The sequence below is a fragment of the Mytilus californianus genome, unplaced genomic scaffold (assembly GCF_021869535.1).
Source record: "Mytilus californianus isolate M0D057914Y unplaced genomic scaffold, xbMytCali1.0.p SCAF_1, whole genome shotgun sequence".
NCBI classification, from domain to species: Eukaryota; Metazoa; Mollusca; class Bivalvia; order Mytilida; family Mytilidae; genus Mytilus; species Mytilus californianus.
The window spans coordinates 61030742-61046516 of NW_026262581.1; the positions used below are offsets into that span (position 1 = coordinate 61030742).

A 15775-nucleotide genomic window follows, 5' to 3' on the forward strand; every position below is an offset into this window, starting at 1 on the left:
AGCATATTTTCAATGAAAAGGCAAGGAAACTTTGTTGAGGAGGAAAAAAAAATCGATAGGGTTCTTGCTTTTACTATGAAGTACAGGAATACTAACTTGTGAATAGTAAATATGTTACTGCAAAGTGTACAATGGCATTTCTGATCTTGCTTTTATCGGGTTTTATGAAGGTAAGTAGCCTAAGGTATAAAGGCTGAAAAGATAGACAGTAGCATTGCTGATAGAAACACAAAGCATATAGGGTATCCATCCATGACACAAACTCAGTACATGCACAGCAGAAAACATACTACAAGCAAAGGAAGGGCGCTTTTATTGCTGTTCTTCATCTCAAAGTCACAGTGAGGCCTTCAATGTGGAGCAACAAAAAACTGTAAAAATTGTTTATGCATGCGATTCACATAGCGACACCGTTTAAAAAAAAATATACATGAAGATGTCCAAGGTGGTACATAAACAAAAGACATAATGTTACATTAACTAAACTGGCTTTAAAGGGGACTAATACCACCCACCCCATAGAGTTATGTAACACTCAAAAAAGATTCTTGAGAAACTTGTCAAATGGGGCATTACTTCCTTAAAGCAAGTCTAGGACAATTACAGGTATGTGTATGATTAGGCTTGGCAAGTGGATCATTTCAATTAATGAAGGAAAAACTTTGAAATTTGCTTGAAATCGACAAAAAGGGCAATACCTCATATAAGGAGTCATTCTAAAGTTTAAGACCTTCTAAATAATAATAATCCCTGAAGAATTGAACCCAAACTTCTCTTTCCAGCTATTATTGTTTTCAAATGATTAGACAAACGCTTCAATTTTTATAAAATTTGTCAAAAAGAGCTCTTCTCCTATGAGGATTCATAAAAGAATTTCAGCCAAAATGTATAACTTCAGAAGAGAAATCGTTATCTAATGCAAATAGTAATAATAAACTCGCCGACGGCTCGTTTATCAGTATATCAAAATTAAATAAGAATGTACAGAAACAAAACATTTTAAATTTTTTTTTAACCTGTCTCCTTCAAAAATAGCATTATGATTTATATGTATATCCCGACAGTAATCTTAAAAGCATAAAAAGGTATATTAGTCTCGGAACAGCCAAGTCTTGACCAGCTATTTTCCAAATTTTTTCCAGTCTGTCTTCCGGGAAAGGTCCGGATTTCATCTACCAAAGTCCGGGTACAAGTGCGTTCTATTTTTCCCCCAATTGTCCGACAAAGCAAAGGTGTCAAGTTAACAATTTTGCAACAAAAACATCAGTTCAGCGATAAAGGCCTAATTTATATGTATGTTTATGTGTTTCGTGTCAACCCCTATAACAGATTAAGTTTTCAAATAAAATACTTCCGCCCGCGGTATGATTGTGTGTTTCGTGTCAAACTCTAACAAAATAAGTTTTCAAATAAAACACTCGCGGTATGATTATGTGTTTCGTGTCAACCCCTAACAAAATAAGTTTTCAAATAAAACACTTCCACCCGCGGTTAATTATGTGTTTCGTGTCAACCCCTGACAAAATAAGTTTTCAAATAAAATACTTCCGCCCGCAGTATGATTATGTGTTTCGTGTCAACCCCTAACAAATGATAAGTTTTCAAATAAAACACTTCCACTCGCGGAATGATTATGTGTTTCCTGTCAACCCCAACAAAATAAGTTTTCTAATAAAACACTTTTGCCCGCGGTATGATTATGTGTTTCGTGTCAACCCCAACAAAATAAATTTTCTAATAAAACATTTTTGCCCGCGGTATGATTATGTGTTGCGTGTTAACCCCAACAAAATAACTTTTCTAATAAAACACTTTTGCCCGCGGTATGATTATGTGTTTCGTGTCAACCCAAACAAAATAATTTTCAAATAAAACACTCCCGCCCGCGGTATGATTACCGAGTCACATGAGACTCGGTATAATTAGTCATACGCTTCAGGTCACAATGGGATAAATCTGTTAATGGATTCTCATTGGTAAATATTAGCTTGTTCCGTTATGATGTTAAGGCTTTCTTAACGTCTGATTGGTTAATATTAGGATGCATCTATTATATGTGAGCGTATCCGTAAGTGAGGCTGGAAAAAATCAAGATAGTAGGTCATGAAAATGATAGTGAAGTGTTCAATCAAGTTGATAGTGAAGTGTTGAATCAATATTTTAATGACGCAAGGTCAAACGCAAAAGTGATTCAGGTTAATTGAGTTTTGCTCTGTCTTTATAATTTAATTTTGTTTGCATCAGATATAAATATTAGTTTACCTTTCATATTCATAACTGATTTGTTAGTGTATTTTAGATCAGTTCCTGATTTACAAATCATCAATTAAGTTACAGTTACCACTCATGTGTATCGTTATACAGGATAATAATATTACACACTTATCTATAAATAGCCGAAACAGCGATTTCGTTTTAGGGTGTATAGAAATGCGCACGTAGTGATTTAACTAATTTACGCTATACAGTTTAGTAACCCAGTGTCGTGATTGTGCAGAGCCATTTATAAATGTTACGTTAATAAAAACATGTAAATATATGAAGGATCGCGTATGCATCTGTATGTAGTTAACACAAATTAAAGCTAAGTACCTATTAACTGATATAATTCAAAAGCATAAAAAAATCTGAAAACAGGTATCTTCAAATGACTTATTTTCAATTAATTTTAATTTTCTTTTATCCCGGCGCTATAGGATAGTATAGACTAGGGATGGGGTGATGTAGACATGCGTCGAATTCCATTTCACACCAACGTCTAGCACGGTACAGTGAAGTTCTGATGCCAAAACGGTCAACTTATAAGGTAATCTTTCAAAGGGGAAAATAATAAGACTTGATACGGTTAATACAGATAATTTTTTTGGGAAGGGAGGAATATTATACACACATAGGCGTCGGTACAGTTCCAGTGGCTTGGTTTTCTCAGTCTCGTAAGGTGTTTTGAAAGCAGGTATATATATATATACCGTTTCGATCCCTACCATCACTGAAGAGACATTAATTGTCGAAATCCGGATATAGTGTACAAATTTTTGCACCTCATGTTTGCGGTAAACCATCTTTTCCGAAAGTTTATTGTTTTCTGTTTGGTATTAAATTAATAATTAAGATCCATGTTACATCTCGTGATCAATTTATTTAGCAATCGTCAATGGGAGTCAGCAGGGTTTAAGAACATCAGTTGTTCGGCCTGTTAGTCAAATGCAATTTGTTAAAATATACTTTTCACTTTTTTGGTCTTTTGGAAAATGTTGTTTGTGCTGTATTCAGACCCATCTACCAAGAAATTTGTTTTACATGCACACTTATAAAAATAGCGGTTTTTATCCAACGCAATCATAGGTTTGAACGTTGTTTTTAATTTAGACTTGTTTATATTTTTTCGTTTGGGCTTGTATTATATTTTCCTTCGGGTTTATATGAGCCGTTCATCCTATTTCGACTCTTTAAAATTCAAGAGTCTATCCTAAATTGAGGTAAATTATATGGCCTTCCAAATACCGTTTCGATCACTAACATCACCGAAGAGACATTAATTGTCGAAATCCGGATATGATGTACAAATTTTTGCACCTCATGTTTGCGGTAAACCATCTTTTCCGCAAGTTTATTGTTTTCTGTTTGGTAATAAATTATTATAAGATCCATTTTGTTACATCTGGTGATCCGTTTTTTTTTGCAATCGCCAATGGCAGTCAGCAGGGTTTAAGAACATCAGTTGTTTCACTTTTTTGGTCTTTTGGAAAATGTTGTTTGTGCTGTATTTAGACCCCTCTACAAAGAAATTTGTTATACATGCACACGTATAAAAATTGCGGTTTTTATCCAACGCAATCATAGGTTTGAACGTTGTTTTCAATTTAGACTTGTATATATATATATATATACATATATATATATATAAGTCTATAAAAAGGACCATCCAGCAAATTTACTATGTATACCGGATCGTCTGTGCAAATTAGGAAAAAATTATATAAGTCTAGAGATTTGCACAACGATACTAATAAGATGGTATTATACGAAGATATTGTTATTAAATCGTGTTGACAAATATTTCGGCTTAACAAATAGCCTTCTTCGGTGTCCCTGAAGAAGGCTATTTGTTAAGCCGAAATATTTGTCAACACGATTTAATAACAACATCTTGTGATCCGTTTATTTGGCAATCGCCAATGGTAGTCAGCAGGATTTAAGAACATTTGTTGTTCGACCTGTTAGTCAAATGCGTTTTGTTAAAATATACTTTTTCACCTTTTTGGTCTTTTGGAAAATGTTGTTTATGCTGTATTTAGACCCCTCTAACAAGAATTTTGTTATGCATGCACACGCATAAAAATTGCGGTTTTTATCCAACGCAATCATAGGTTTGAACGTTGTTTTCAATTTAGACTTGTTTATATTTTTTCATTTGGGCTTGTATTATACTTGCCTTCGGGTTTATATGATCCGTTCAGCCTATATTGACTCCACAAAATTCAAGAGTCTATCCTAAATTGAGGTAAATTGTATGGCTTTCCAAATACCGTTTCAATTCCTAACATCACTGAAGATACATTAATTGTCGAAATCCGTATATGGTGTACACAAACCTTTGCACCTTTTGTTTGCGGTATACCATCTGTTCAGCAAGTTTATTGTTTTCTGTTTAGTATTAAGTTTATAATTAAAATCCATTTATTACATCGGTGATCCGTCTATTTGGCAATCACCAATGGCAGTCAGCAGGATTTAAGAACATTTGTTGTTCGACCTGTTAGTCAAATGCGTTTTGTTAAAATATACTTTTTCACTTTTTTGGTCTTTTGGAAAATGTTGTTTGTGCTGTATTTAGACCCGTCTAACAAGTTTGTTTTGCATGCACACGTATAAAAATTGCGGTTTTTATCCAACGCAATCATAGGTTTGAACGTTGTTTTCAATTAAGACTTGTTTATATATATATATATATATGTAGGACTCTAAAGTGCGATGGTTGTCTCAAGTGCGATGGTCATGCTAAAGTGCGATGGTCTACGCTAAAGTACGATGGTGTCTCACGCTAAAGTGCGATGGTTGTTTGTTTTGCTAAAGTACGATGGTATATCACGCTAAAGTGCGATGGACCAAAAGGGTAAGGTTAGAGGGCTTAAAACTTTAAAGTACATGGATGTTAAAACATAGTCTTTTTTGCAAAAGCTAGTATGCTAAGGTATAACATACGTAGGCCGACCACGTAATAATTGCTAAAAAGGTAATTTAGGTGTCACAAAATACTATATTTCCTGTAAATGAATTTTTAACAATTCGGGCGTATTAAATATTTGGATATTTGGTGTAGCTTACTGTTCACACAGTCTATCACTAATGTGAACATCTCCCCTTACAGTCGTTATTGTAAATTACAAATACAAAATTTGTTCATTGTCGGAATATGTAACATTTATTTGTATAAGCTTTTAATTAATTTGGATGCGAGAGAAAGGCGATGTTCGCCGAGCTTTCTCCTTTTTCATAGCGAATACAAATACATGTTTTATTTTTATACAATGTACAAACTAATGTTGTAGCCGACAATTGATAATTTACGCTTGAAGACATGTACCTTACTTTTTAATAAAATCGACAATATTTTAACTGGGACCGCAAAGTAAACTGCAATGTAAAAAAAAACGATTTTAATGTATCAGTTCGCTTCCAATAGAAGCAGGATATAGGATACTTATTCGAATACCATTTTGTTTCTATATAGTAAAATGGTCGACTGCAGGATACAAGTCCTTCTTCCAGCACCCGAAAAACAGAACACATTTGCTTTAGTCCACAAAGCACGATTAGTTTTAAATTAATTAAGTCATGGACATTTGGTTTAAAAGTTGTTAATCAAATATTCTTAATTTATCTTCCGGCATGTACATTTTTGGTTTGTATAAACGAATGTTAATGTCATAATCCAACTACGTTTGTTACGTCTATACTTTCGCGGACCATCGGACTTGGGCGTATGGAGGCATCGCACTTAAGCGCAGACCATCGCACTTTAGCGTGACAATCGTACTTTAGCGTCCCCATCGCACTTTAGAGTCCTACATATATATATACAAGTCTAAATTGAAAACAACGTTCAAACCTATGATTGCGTTGGATAAAAACCGCAATTTTTATACGTGTGCATGCAAAACAAATTTCTTGGTAGAGGTGTCTAAATACAGCACAAACAACATTTTCCAAAAGACCAAATGAGTGAAAAAGTATATTTGTACAAAACGCATTTGACTAGCAGGTCGAACAACTGATGTTCTTAAACCCTGCTGACTGCCATTGGCGATTGCCAAATAAATGTATCACAAGATGTAGCAAAATAGATCTTATTATTAATTTATTACCAAACAGAAAACAATAAACTTGCGGAAAAGATGGTATACCGCAAACATGAGGTGCAAAAATTTGTACACAATATCTGGATTTCGACAATTAATGTCTCCTCAGTGATTTTAGGAATCGAAACGGTATTTGGAAGGCCATATAATTTACCTCAATTTAGGATAGACTCTTAAATATTGAAAGAGTCAAAATAGGATGAACGGATCATATAAACCCGAAGGCAAATATAATACAAGCCCAAACGAAAAAATATAAACAAGTCTGAATTGAAAACAACGTTCAAACCTATGATTGCGTTGGATTTCGACAATTAATGTCTCCTCAGTGATGTTAGGAATCGAAACGGTATTTGGAAGGCCATATAATTTACCTCAATTTAGGATAGACTCTTAAATTTTGAAAGAGTCAAAATAGCATGAACGGATCATATAAACCCGAAGGCAAATATAATACAAGCCCAAACGAAAAAATATAAACAAGTCTGAATTGAAAACAACGTTCAAACCTATGATTGCGTTGGATAAAAACCGCAATTTTTATACTGTGCATGCAAAACAAATTTCTTGGTAGAGGTGTCTAAATACAGCACAAACAACATTTTCCAAAAGACCAAATGAGTGAAAAAGTATATTTTAACAAAACGCATTTGACTAGCAGGTCGAACAACTGATGTTCTTAAACGCTGCTGACATATATGTAGGACGCTGAATTGCAATGGTCACACTGAATTGCGATGGTCTGCGCCGAAGTGCGATGGTCCTTTCGCTGATGTGCGATGGTCTATTAGACCTGAGATTACTAGTTTAAGATCTACAGATGTCCAATTATTATGAGAGTTTGAATTTTTTTTTATAGTTAGTATATATAAATATAACAAATTCAATATTTTCTCCAGTTGCAGAAAAAAACCATCTACCGAGTGATCTATCTAATTTCTTATGCTCATTCACAACAGCCGTATAGATGTTTCGCTTATTTTGTTTCGTTCTTACTAATCAAGAAGTATTTGTACTTAAAACAACTTCCACGTTTTTCAGTCATTGCAATTAGTACTGGTTAATTGTAAAGGAAAAAACCTCATGTAGTTTCTATTGTGGTCAATTTCTGAATGATTGTATGAACGACTGTTTTTGTTTTTGTCTAATCTATTTACTAAGTTCACTACAACGTTACAGTTAGGACTGGAAATGCAATGACTATTTACCATGACTGTTTTAAATTAAACAGGGATACCCTTTATGTTTTCCTTAAAGAAAAATTGAAAAACTACTTTTGACAAACAAATTGAAATCTACATTGGCATATAAACATGAAAAATATAGATTATGTAGTCCATTGCACCCCAGCGTTACCACCATCGTACTTCGGCGTAGCAAACAACAAGATAGTGTCACAATTCTACCATCGCACTTCAGCGTGAAAACATCGCATTTCAGCGTGACCATCGCGGTTCGGAGTACCATTGCGGTTCAGATTCCAACATATTTTCCTTTTAAATAATTTAAAGCGTTGCCAGATTTATTTGTGTAAATAAAAGGAGATGTAAGGTTTTATAAATAAGACCGCAACCAAATTAACGCCAACGCTAAACAAGGTCAAAGCTCTCTTTTCTTCAATGGATACAAGTCTTTACAATATTTCAAGCTCTAAATTTAAAAAAAATAGATAATTGTGGATAATTTTACAAAGACTTCCAAAATATGCAATCAACACAAAATCCTTTAAATAGCAAAATTAAAATACACAAATTTAGGAGACCTTAAGGCAATGAACAGGAACGAACTCCGTTTGCTAACATCTGAGAAAACAATAGTCTAATCACAGCTTCATGTACATGTTTGTATTATAATGTTATGACAACAAATGGTATATAGTTGAACTTTGATCAATGCATGTGAATAGTGCTGGCTAATGTTCAAAACCATAGTTTTAGTAAATATGTATGCCATGGTCCAGAAAATTAGCCAGTAATATATTTTATAACATGAAAATAAGTAGATGTGGTATGATTACCAATGAGGTAAATTTCCACCACAGACAAAATGACGTAGATATTGCAAATTAACGTCAACCTACGGCATTTAACAATGAGAAAAAATCATATTACATTGCAAGCTATAAAAGGATCCGACATGACAAATTTAAATATAAACAATTTCAAACGACAAAACCAACGGCATGTCATTGATTTATGTACAAAACAATCATAAACGAAAAGGAAATATAATACACAACAACAAACGACAACCAATGAAATTCAGGCTCATGATTTTGGTACAGCCACACATCGAACTTGGCGGGATTAACCATGTTTGCGGGCGCCCAACCCACCCCTAACCTGGCGCAGTGGTGTTAAAGCGCAACATACATCAATAAAAGCATTATTCCTTTGCTTTTTGTGTTTTTGCTGTGCATGAACTGATTTTTTTTTGTCATGGATGGATACCCCATATCCTTTCTTTTCTATTATGTAAGAACTAATTGTAAAAACCAGTTGAAAAGGAGTTGACTCATCAGACTTAATGAGTCACACATGTATTCAATTTACTTCATAACATGCCATATACAGTTCTGGAATCGGCTCAAGTAAGATATAGGAGCAATTAGTTCCGGTATAATAAAGATTCAGTGGGATCTATAACTTTTGTGAGTTGGTTCATCGGAACAATTGATGAAAGATATTGATCACACTTTTCTCAAACACAAACAATCAAACAGAGAGTAAATAAATGACATGTCGCCTGAAAAATTCATTCATAAAAATTTTTTACCAAAATAAGTATAGGAAAAAACGCAAGTGATTTAAAAAATTAAGCTCTTTCCAGAGGATAAAAATCGCCACGCACAAAAAGAAAATGGTAACCCTTAAAATACTATATAGACCTTTCAAATGTTCTACTTCTTTTACCCCAATACAATATATATGAAGAGGAATATTCTGAATGAATGAAACTACAAATTAAAAAAGAACAATTTTCAATATAATAAGCTATAAAACGGCAAGCTTTTTAGAAAAGCTATTACTTGATATGTGTTTCGTGTCAATTCCGAACAAAATAAGTTTTCAAATAAAACACTCTCGCTCGCGGTGATTGAGTAAATATATATTTTTGTTATAAGAGGATATACTAAATCGAGTTGATATCAAGCGATATCCAATTCTCACTCTTTGTGAAACCTATAATTCCGGGAAGACTATGTCAATACTTAAATACTTGTTTTCGAAAGTATCGTAAGACATTTCCTAAGACATGATGTTTTATGACAGATTTTAGGAATAACTATAGTAAAATAACACCTTTAAAGCATGAAAAGGCTGAGAGTTGCAAAATAAATATGTTATCGATACAATTTTAAAAGAAGAACATTATTGACCAACCAGCTGAGATAATTTTAAGACATATATTTTGATGTCCCAACTTTACGACTAATTTAAGGATTTATCTTAAAATAAGACACTTTCAATTGGAAATATCATTTTAGAAACTTGAAACTTTTTCCCAAAGAGTTTTGTTGAGTTCAGCCCTTTTCAACTGATTTTTAAAGTTTGTTCTAATGTTGTTTCCCAAATTAGAGGATGGTTTTGCGCCAGTAAACATGTCTAACCCCGCCACATTCTTTATGTGCCTGTCCCAAACTATTAGCCTGTAGTTCTGTACTTGTCGTTGATTCATCTCTGTCATATTTGTTTTTCGTTAATTGTTTTGTTATATATTAGGCAGTTAGTTATCTTAGTTGAATTTTTTCATATTTTTCATGTCGAGGCCTTTTATAGCTGACTATACATTATGGGGTTTTCTAATTGTTGAAGGCCGTACAGTTGCCTATAATTGCTTACATCCACTTCATTTGAACTTTGGTGAATAGTTGTCTCATTAGCAAAAATACCACATCTCCTTATTTTTATATTGTACATAATTTTGAATGAAGATAAGTTTTCAAAATTGTGTAAAAGTAAGTGTTTTTAGTTTCGCCTGAAAGGAATAGATAATTTAACTTGAAAATTAAATTCATATGATGTTTAACGTGCACAGAAAGCTGGTTTAATACACCACTTGGAAAGTGTTTGTACCAATAACAGTTTACAGTGTTCTAACGATGTTTGAATTCTTAATTCTATTTGGATTGTACCGACCAAGAGGGATGGGGGACTCAGGGAGTTGCATGAACTCGAACCTGGGAAAGACCGGGAGCGTTGACAGGTTTAGGAAATCGATTTAAATTTTCATTTCTTTTATCCAATTGTATTGTCTTTTTTTCCAGTTATTTTGGTTTTATATCTTTAACGTTCTTGGCATTTAGTTATTTTCTATCCTGTATGGACATTTTTATAAATGCCATTAATTGGCATTTTTGTTTTATTTTCACAGATATTATTTCTGATTGTCCTGTTATTTCTCACGACAATAGAGTGTGATATTAAACCACGACCACTGCCAAAACAACTGAAATTATGTCTAAAAGACAGATTTGCTGAAGATCCTTCAGCAAGAGAAGAAGACATAAGCACATCCTGTATGTTAGAGTTCATGTGGTTACAAAAGGAAAATTGTGAGGTAGTTTCACCAGGAACAGTAGTGTGGCTTTCATCTTTGGTTAGAAAGTTCGCTTCGAGCTCAATAAGAAAGGACTCTACTAGACACAAGAGACAAACTACTGGTGGAACTCCTAGAAAAAGAAAAGAATATAGGATGTTAAGTGACAACGAACGACAGGAATATCACGATGCTATAAATCAACTCAAGAATGACAGGGTAAATATCCGTTGACTGAAAGTCGGTTTAACCCGCAAATTTTTGTTTCGAATTCATAGCGTGTCCATTTCTATTTGGAAACTTTTGGTTTTAATGCTGTAAAAGAAACGATCGAGACCTACAGTTAATTTGCGAATTTTCCTTAAAAACGCGAATAAAAGTGTGCACGTGATGGTTGAAATTATGAAGAAACAAAATGTTAACATCGCCAGAAAATCTGATGTTGAGGAAAGATCTTTAATAGTACCTGATTAATCTATTTGACAACTTTTTTTTTTTAGACTCGAAGAGATTAAAATCATGACGTATTGTATAGACACTGTATGCTGACAATATCTCTTGTGGTTTTCTGTGTCGTTGGGTTGCTGTCTCAATGACGTCGTCCATATTTTTTATGCATATCAATTGATTTTGATTACTATGTCAAACCTTTCAAGATAGTTATTTTTTAAATAAACTTAAATCTTCTGCTTTGAAGGAAAATGTTATGTAAATTCCATTCATTTTGATAATTAGAGAACGTATAAGGAATGTGTGTGTGGCTCAGCTTTTTACTACTTACAACTAGAATGTACTCCTCGATCTGCCATTCAAGATTCCTTTCAATTTCGTATTTAAATGAATAAATCGAGATGTGAGGTAAACTTCAATGAAACAGTAGTGAAACTTCATAAATTCTCTAAGTCTTCATCGGTAGACAAGTCCTCACATCGGATGCCAAGCTCTGGGCTAACCATTGTTCACATGTTTGATTTAAAATATCAAAGTAATCCAAATAGAGTTTTTTGGGGTCCAAGATGTAATTTGAATCTTCGTCAGAGGAAAAAAATCATAGCATATTTCATTCTATCTTTGAGGTCATATGCAATAGCTACTTAAGACCTCTCTATTTTCAAGGGTCAAACTAAATTCAAGGTATGACATAATTAGATTTGAATGTTTAGATTGTATTTTAAAAGACCATAAATCTTGATATTAAAATTTCTCTCGGCACATTTTGGTTTTGATGCGCCAATTATGGTTTCTGGATGAGCTGATCATTGTTAGTTCGAACATGAATTGTGCGTACTGAATTTGTATAAGACGTTATAAACACTATTGTTGAAAATGAAGTTTTTTTGTTAAATATTTAGGTCATGGGTGCTAACATTCATTTAGCTATCAATAATTTCAGACAAAAGGAACAGCATGAAAATCCATTAAGGGGAAGTTGCCTCGTATCATATAAGGAAATATATCTATTGAGATAATATGTTTTGTTGGTTAGTACAGAAACGTCAGCAGTTGTAGTATAATCTATTTTCGTTTCAGTCTTTGACTCCAAATAAATATGATGCCTTAGTAACATATCACCAGAACGCAAGTATAGGAGCTCATGGTGGACCAGCTTTCCTGGCATGGCATCGTTACTTTTTGGTTCTGTGAGTCTTGTATCTATACGGGCCTTTTATAGCTTACTATGTGGTATGGGTTTTGCTCATTATTGAAGGCCGTACGGTGAGCTGTTAACGTCATTTGGTCTCATTGGCAATCATGCCACATCTTCTTATTTTTATATTGTAAATGATATAATGTTGTGTATTCATATAACTCCGTTCAGAGTGTAAATATTAATCAAATTACTTTATTTACGAGATAAAAAGTGACAAAAACTAAATATGATTTATATCAGCATCTTTTAAAAATCACGGTTTAACAATTTTACTGCTGGTGAACACGTTAAACATTTGATACAAAACCGTTTTAAGTAACTTTTCTTCAATTCAAAAAGTGTCAAGTATTATTTCCATCTGTGCTTAAATTTTGTTACTTCCGATAATTTTGAGTAGTTTTATAAAAAAATATATAATGTGCTTCAAGAAACAACAATGTAAAAAATTCCAAAGTGAGCGAATAAAAATTAGATGGAAAATATATCCGTGCAATAAAAAAAAGACATATGGGAGAACAAATAATTAATGCCATTACAGAACTAACTTCACTTTTAATAGTGTATAATTACAAATAATAATTCAACAAACAAAGCGTTTTTAAGTTGTAGTAAGTAGAACATTTCTTTACTCACACTCGATAGGGTTTTTTTGATTGGATATATAAAACTGCTAACGATTTTGTAGCGATATCGAAAATCATGATCATTATCAGGATGTCATTTTTTTTTAAATGAAAAAAATATAAATTTTCAGAATTATACTTAATGGTTGTCTGTAACATGTTATTTGGCCTTTTCAGTTACGAGTTGGCCTTGCAAGAAAAAAATCCAAATGTAATGTTACCGTATTGGGATTCAACATTAGATTCAGCAATGTCAGATTCAACCGATTCAGTTTTGTGGACACGGGAATTTGCAGGCAATGGGAGAGGCAATGTTGTTACTGGGCCTTTTGCTGGGTGGGAGTACAATAATAGTCCACTAACGCGATCAGTAGGTGCCGGAAGATTGATGGTTAGACGATCGACGAATAGACTTATAAGAACCAGAAGAAGCTACAGGTATTTCGTTTTACAACTTGAACAAGCCCATAACTGGGTTCATTCCTGGGTTGGCGGGAATATGAGGAGCATAGAACGGTCCCCAAGTGATCCAATGTTTTACATGCATCATGCTTTCATTGATTGTGTATGGGAACAATATCGAAATTTGCAGAATAAACGACGTCGACAAGGCAAAAGCTTTCAGGATCCGGAAGAATACCCTTTAGTTAGAGCGTTTGAAAGACCTTATCACAACAGGGAAACAGTTATGCAATTACCACTCCTTAGGAATCAGTCTCTAACGAATGGAGATGGATATTTAAACTTCTGGACAGATGAATACTACACTTATGCCCCACTTCCATGGTGTGGTAATATAAAACCTGACTGTGGGTCGAAATGGCTACGATGTGATCTCTTGTCGAAAACATGTGTATCGAAAGGATCGGTTGCTATAGAACCACAAATAACACCAGAGAGATTTTTTCGAGTAGCAGAAATTGTAGCACCAGAACCATCACAATCTTCAGCACCTAGAATAGACTTACGTCGCACTGTAAGATTATCCCATGATGCTTCAGTATCGTCTAAATCACCCGAACCCGTTGGAACTACAAACCTAACCGAATCATCTGAAGATGTAACGGAATGGGCTAAAAGTGTATCAAAGGAATCATTTTATCGTGTACTTGAGAGGATATCGCTATCAGATAGCAGTGTTCCGTCCCGGAGCGCACTTATTAATAACAGTCCAAGCAAATTTACACCCTCACAAAAGCGACACCCTGTAAAGCAAGCCTCATTTGAAATTATTGAAACAAAGCCAGTATCGGTGGCCAATATGACCATGGATGATTTTTACATACCTGAAGAGCAGAAACCATGCGCGGGATTACCAACACAAAATACATTTTTATGCGGCTGTAGAGCAAATACAGAATCATGGGTATTCATACCAGTACAGGTTGTTCATTTGCGACAAGGGGACATAATTTATGATTCTCATCCTGTTAATGCACAAGGAAATATAGTTGATGATGAAGACATATTTTCTTATGGTAAAAAACTTCCTTTTACACCAGGTTTACAAACTAAGTATAATTCAACAGAAAAACCGTGCTATCAAGATAAATCAGGACTAACCAAAGTAAAAATTGCAGCTTTTGGGATTACTTATAACGGAATGTATGAAGACCATGTATTTCTTGATAACAGACCATCAGTATCGAAAGCAGTTACTTATATAGCAGTCAAAAGACCAAGCTACAAGCCAATAAACACTTTTATTATAGCGTCAGATGAATGTGGAAAAGTTTGCCAGCCTATGATTATTGCAAAACAACATAAACATAGGTATCCTTTATATCGAAAGTTTACAGGTGCTGTCATGGTTACGTTAAAAAGGCCAGTGTATCACAGCAATACCTACCGCGGCGCAGAAGCCTTGGTTTGGAACAACAAGAAAATACCTTATCAAAACGAAAACCATATTCCAATTGTATTTTACTGTACTCATGGAAACGAAAAACCATGGTTTCAATAAAAAGATGAGTAATTGATAAAACTAATGGTTTAAACTTATGTTCAACATATATATCAAGACGATTTTAAATATGACACCTGATAATAGGGCACAGATTTTTCTTTATTTATCATGATGTGCCTTGAAAAACTAGCTAAGGTTGCTTCCCCTGACATATAAATTATTTGTGATTTTTTTCAGAAGTTTCTTTTTAGTAAAGTGTTCAAGGTATTAATTGTCAAAAATGACAACTACAACAACGACAACAAAACAAAACACACACAATCATTTTAAAAAATCAAAACGAACACTTCCATAACAAAAATTAAAATGCTTGATTATGCACTAAGTTAAACATTTTAAAATTGAATCGAAGAACTCGATACTGTGTTTAAGACAGCAACAGACTAATGACAGCGTATTAAAAAAACAGATTCTGATTTAAAAACAAAATCGATAAATAAAAAAGAAGGTTCATAATAGTATTGTTTACTGAGCAAATTACAGAGGTTCTTACTAAAACAGAATATTAATTTGTAAATACAGATTAATGATTTGATCAAGCGGATATCTTTGTTTTGTAAAGCATAATTTTAAGATGTTTTCACAGATTAATAATTGAATATAACTATAATAATAATGTAATATAATCTGAATT

General features: G+C 33.6%; 1 protein-coding gene across 1 annotated transcript; it reads left to right on the forward strand.

Annotated features, from left to right (window-relative positions):
- The first annotated feature begins 564 nt into the window (after positions 1-564).
- Positions 565-15138, forward strand: LOC127724550 (uncharacterized). Its single transcript, XM_052231568.1, has 4 exons — positions 565-606; positions 10737-11120; positions 12432-12541; positions 13353-15138. Exons 1-4 carry the CDS (start codon positions 565-567, stop codon positions 15136-15138), a joined length of 2322 nt encoding a protein of 773 aa, XP_052087528.1.
- The last annotated feature ends 637 nt before the right edge of the window (positions 15139-15775 follow it).

Bases quoted from the DNA above. Each gene is read 5' to 3' on its own strand.
- LOC127724550 (XM_052231568.1), top strand. From the start codon at position 565: ATGGGGCATTACTTCCTTAAAGCAAGTCTAGGACAATTACAG. The intron at 11,121-12,431 runs GTAAATATCCGT...TTTTCGTTTCAG, and splicing joins ATCAACTCAAGAATGACAGG to TCTTTGACTCCAAATAAATA. The intron at 12,542-13,352 runs GTGAGTCTTGTA...TGGCCTTTTCAG, and splicing joins CATCGTTACTTTTTGGTTCT to TTACGAGTTGGCCTTGCAAG.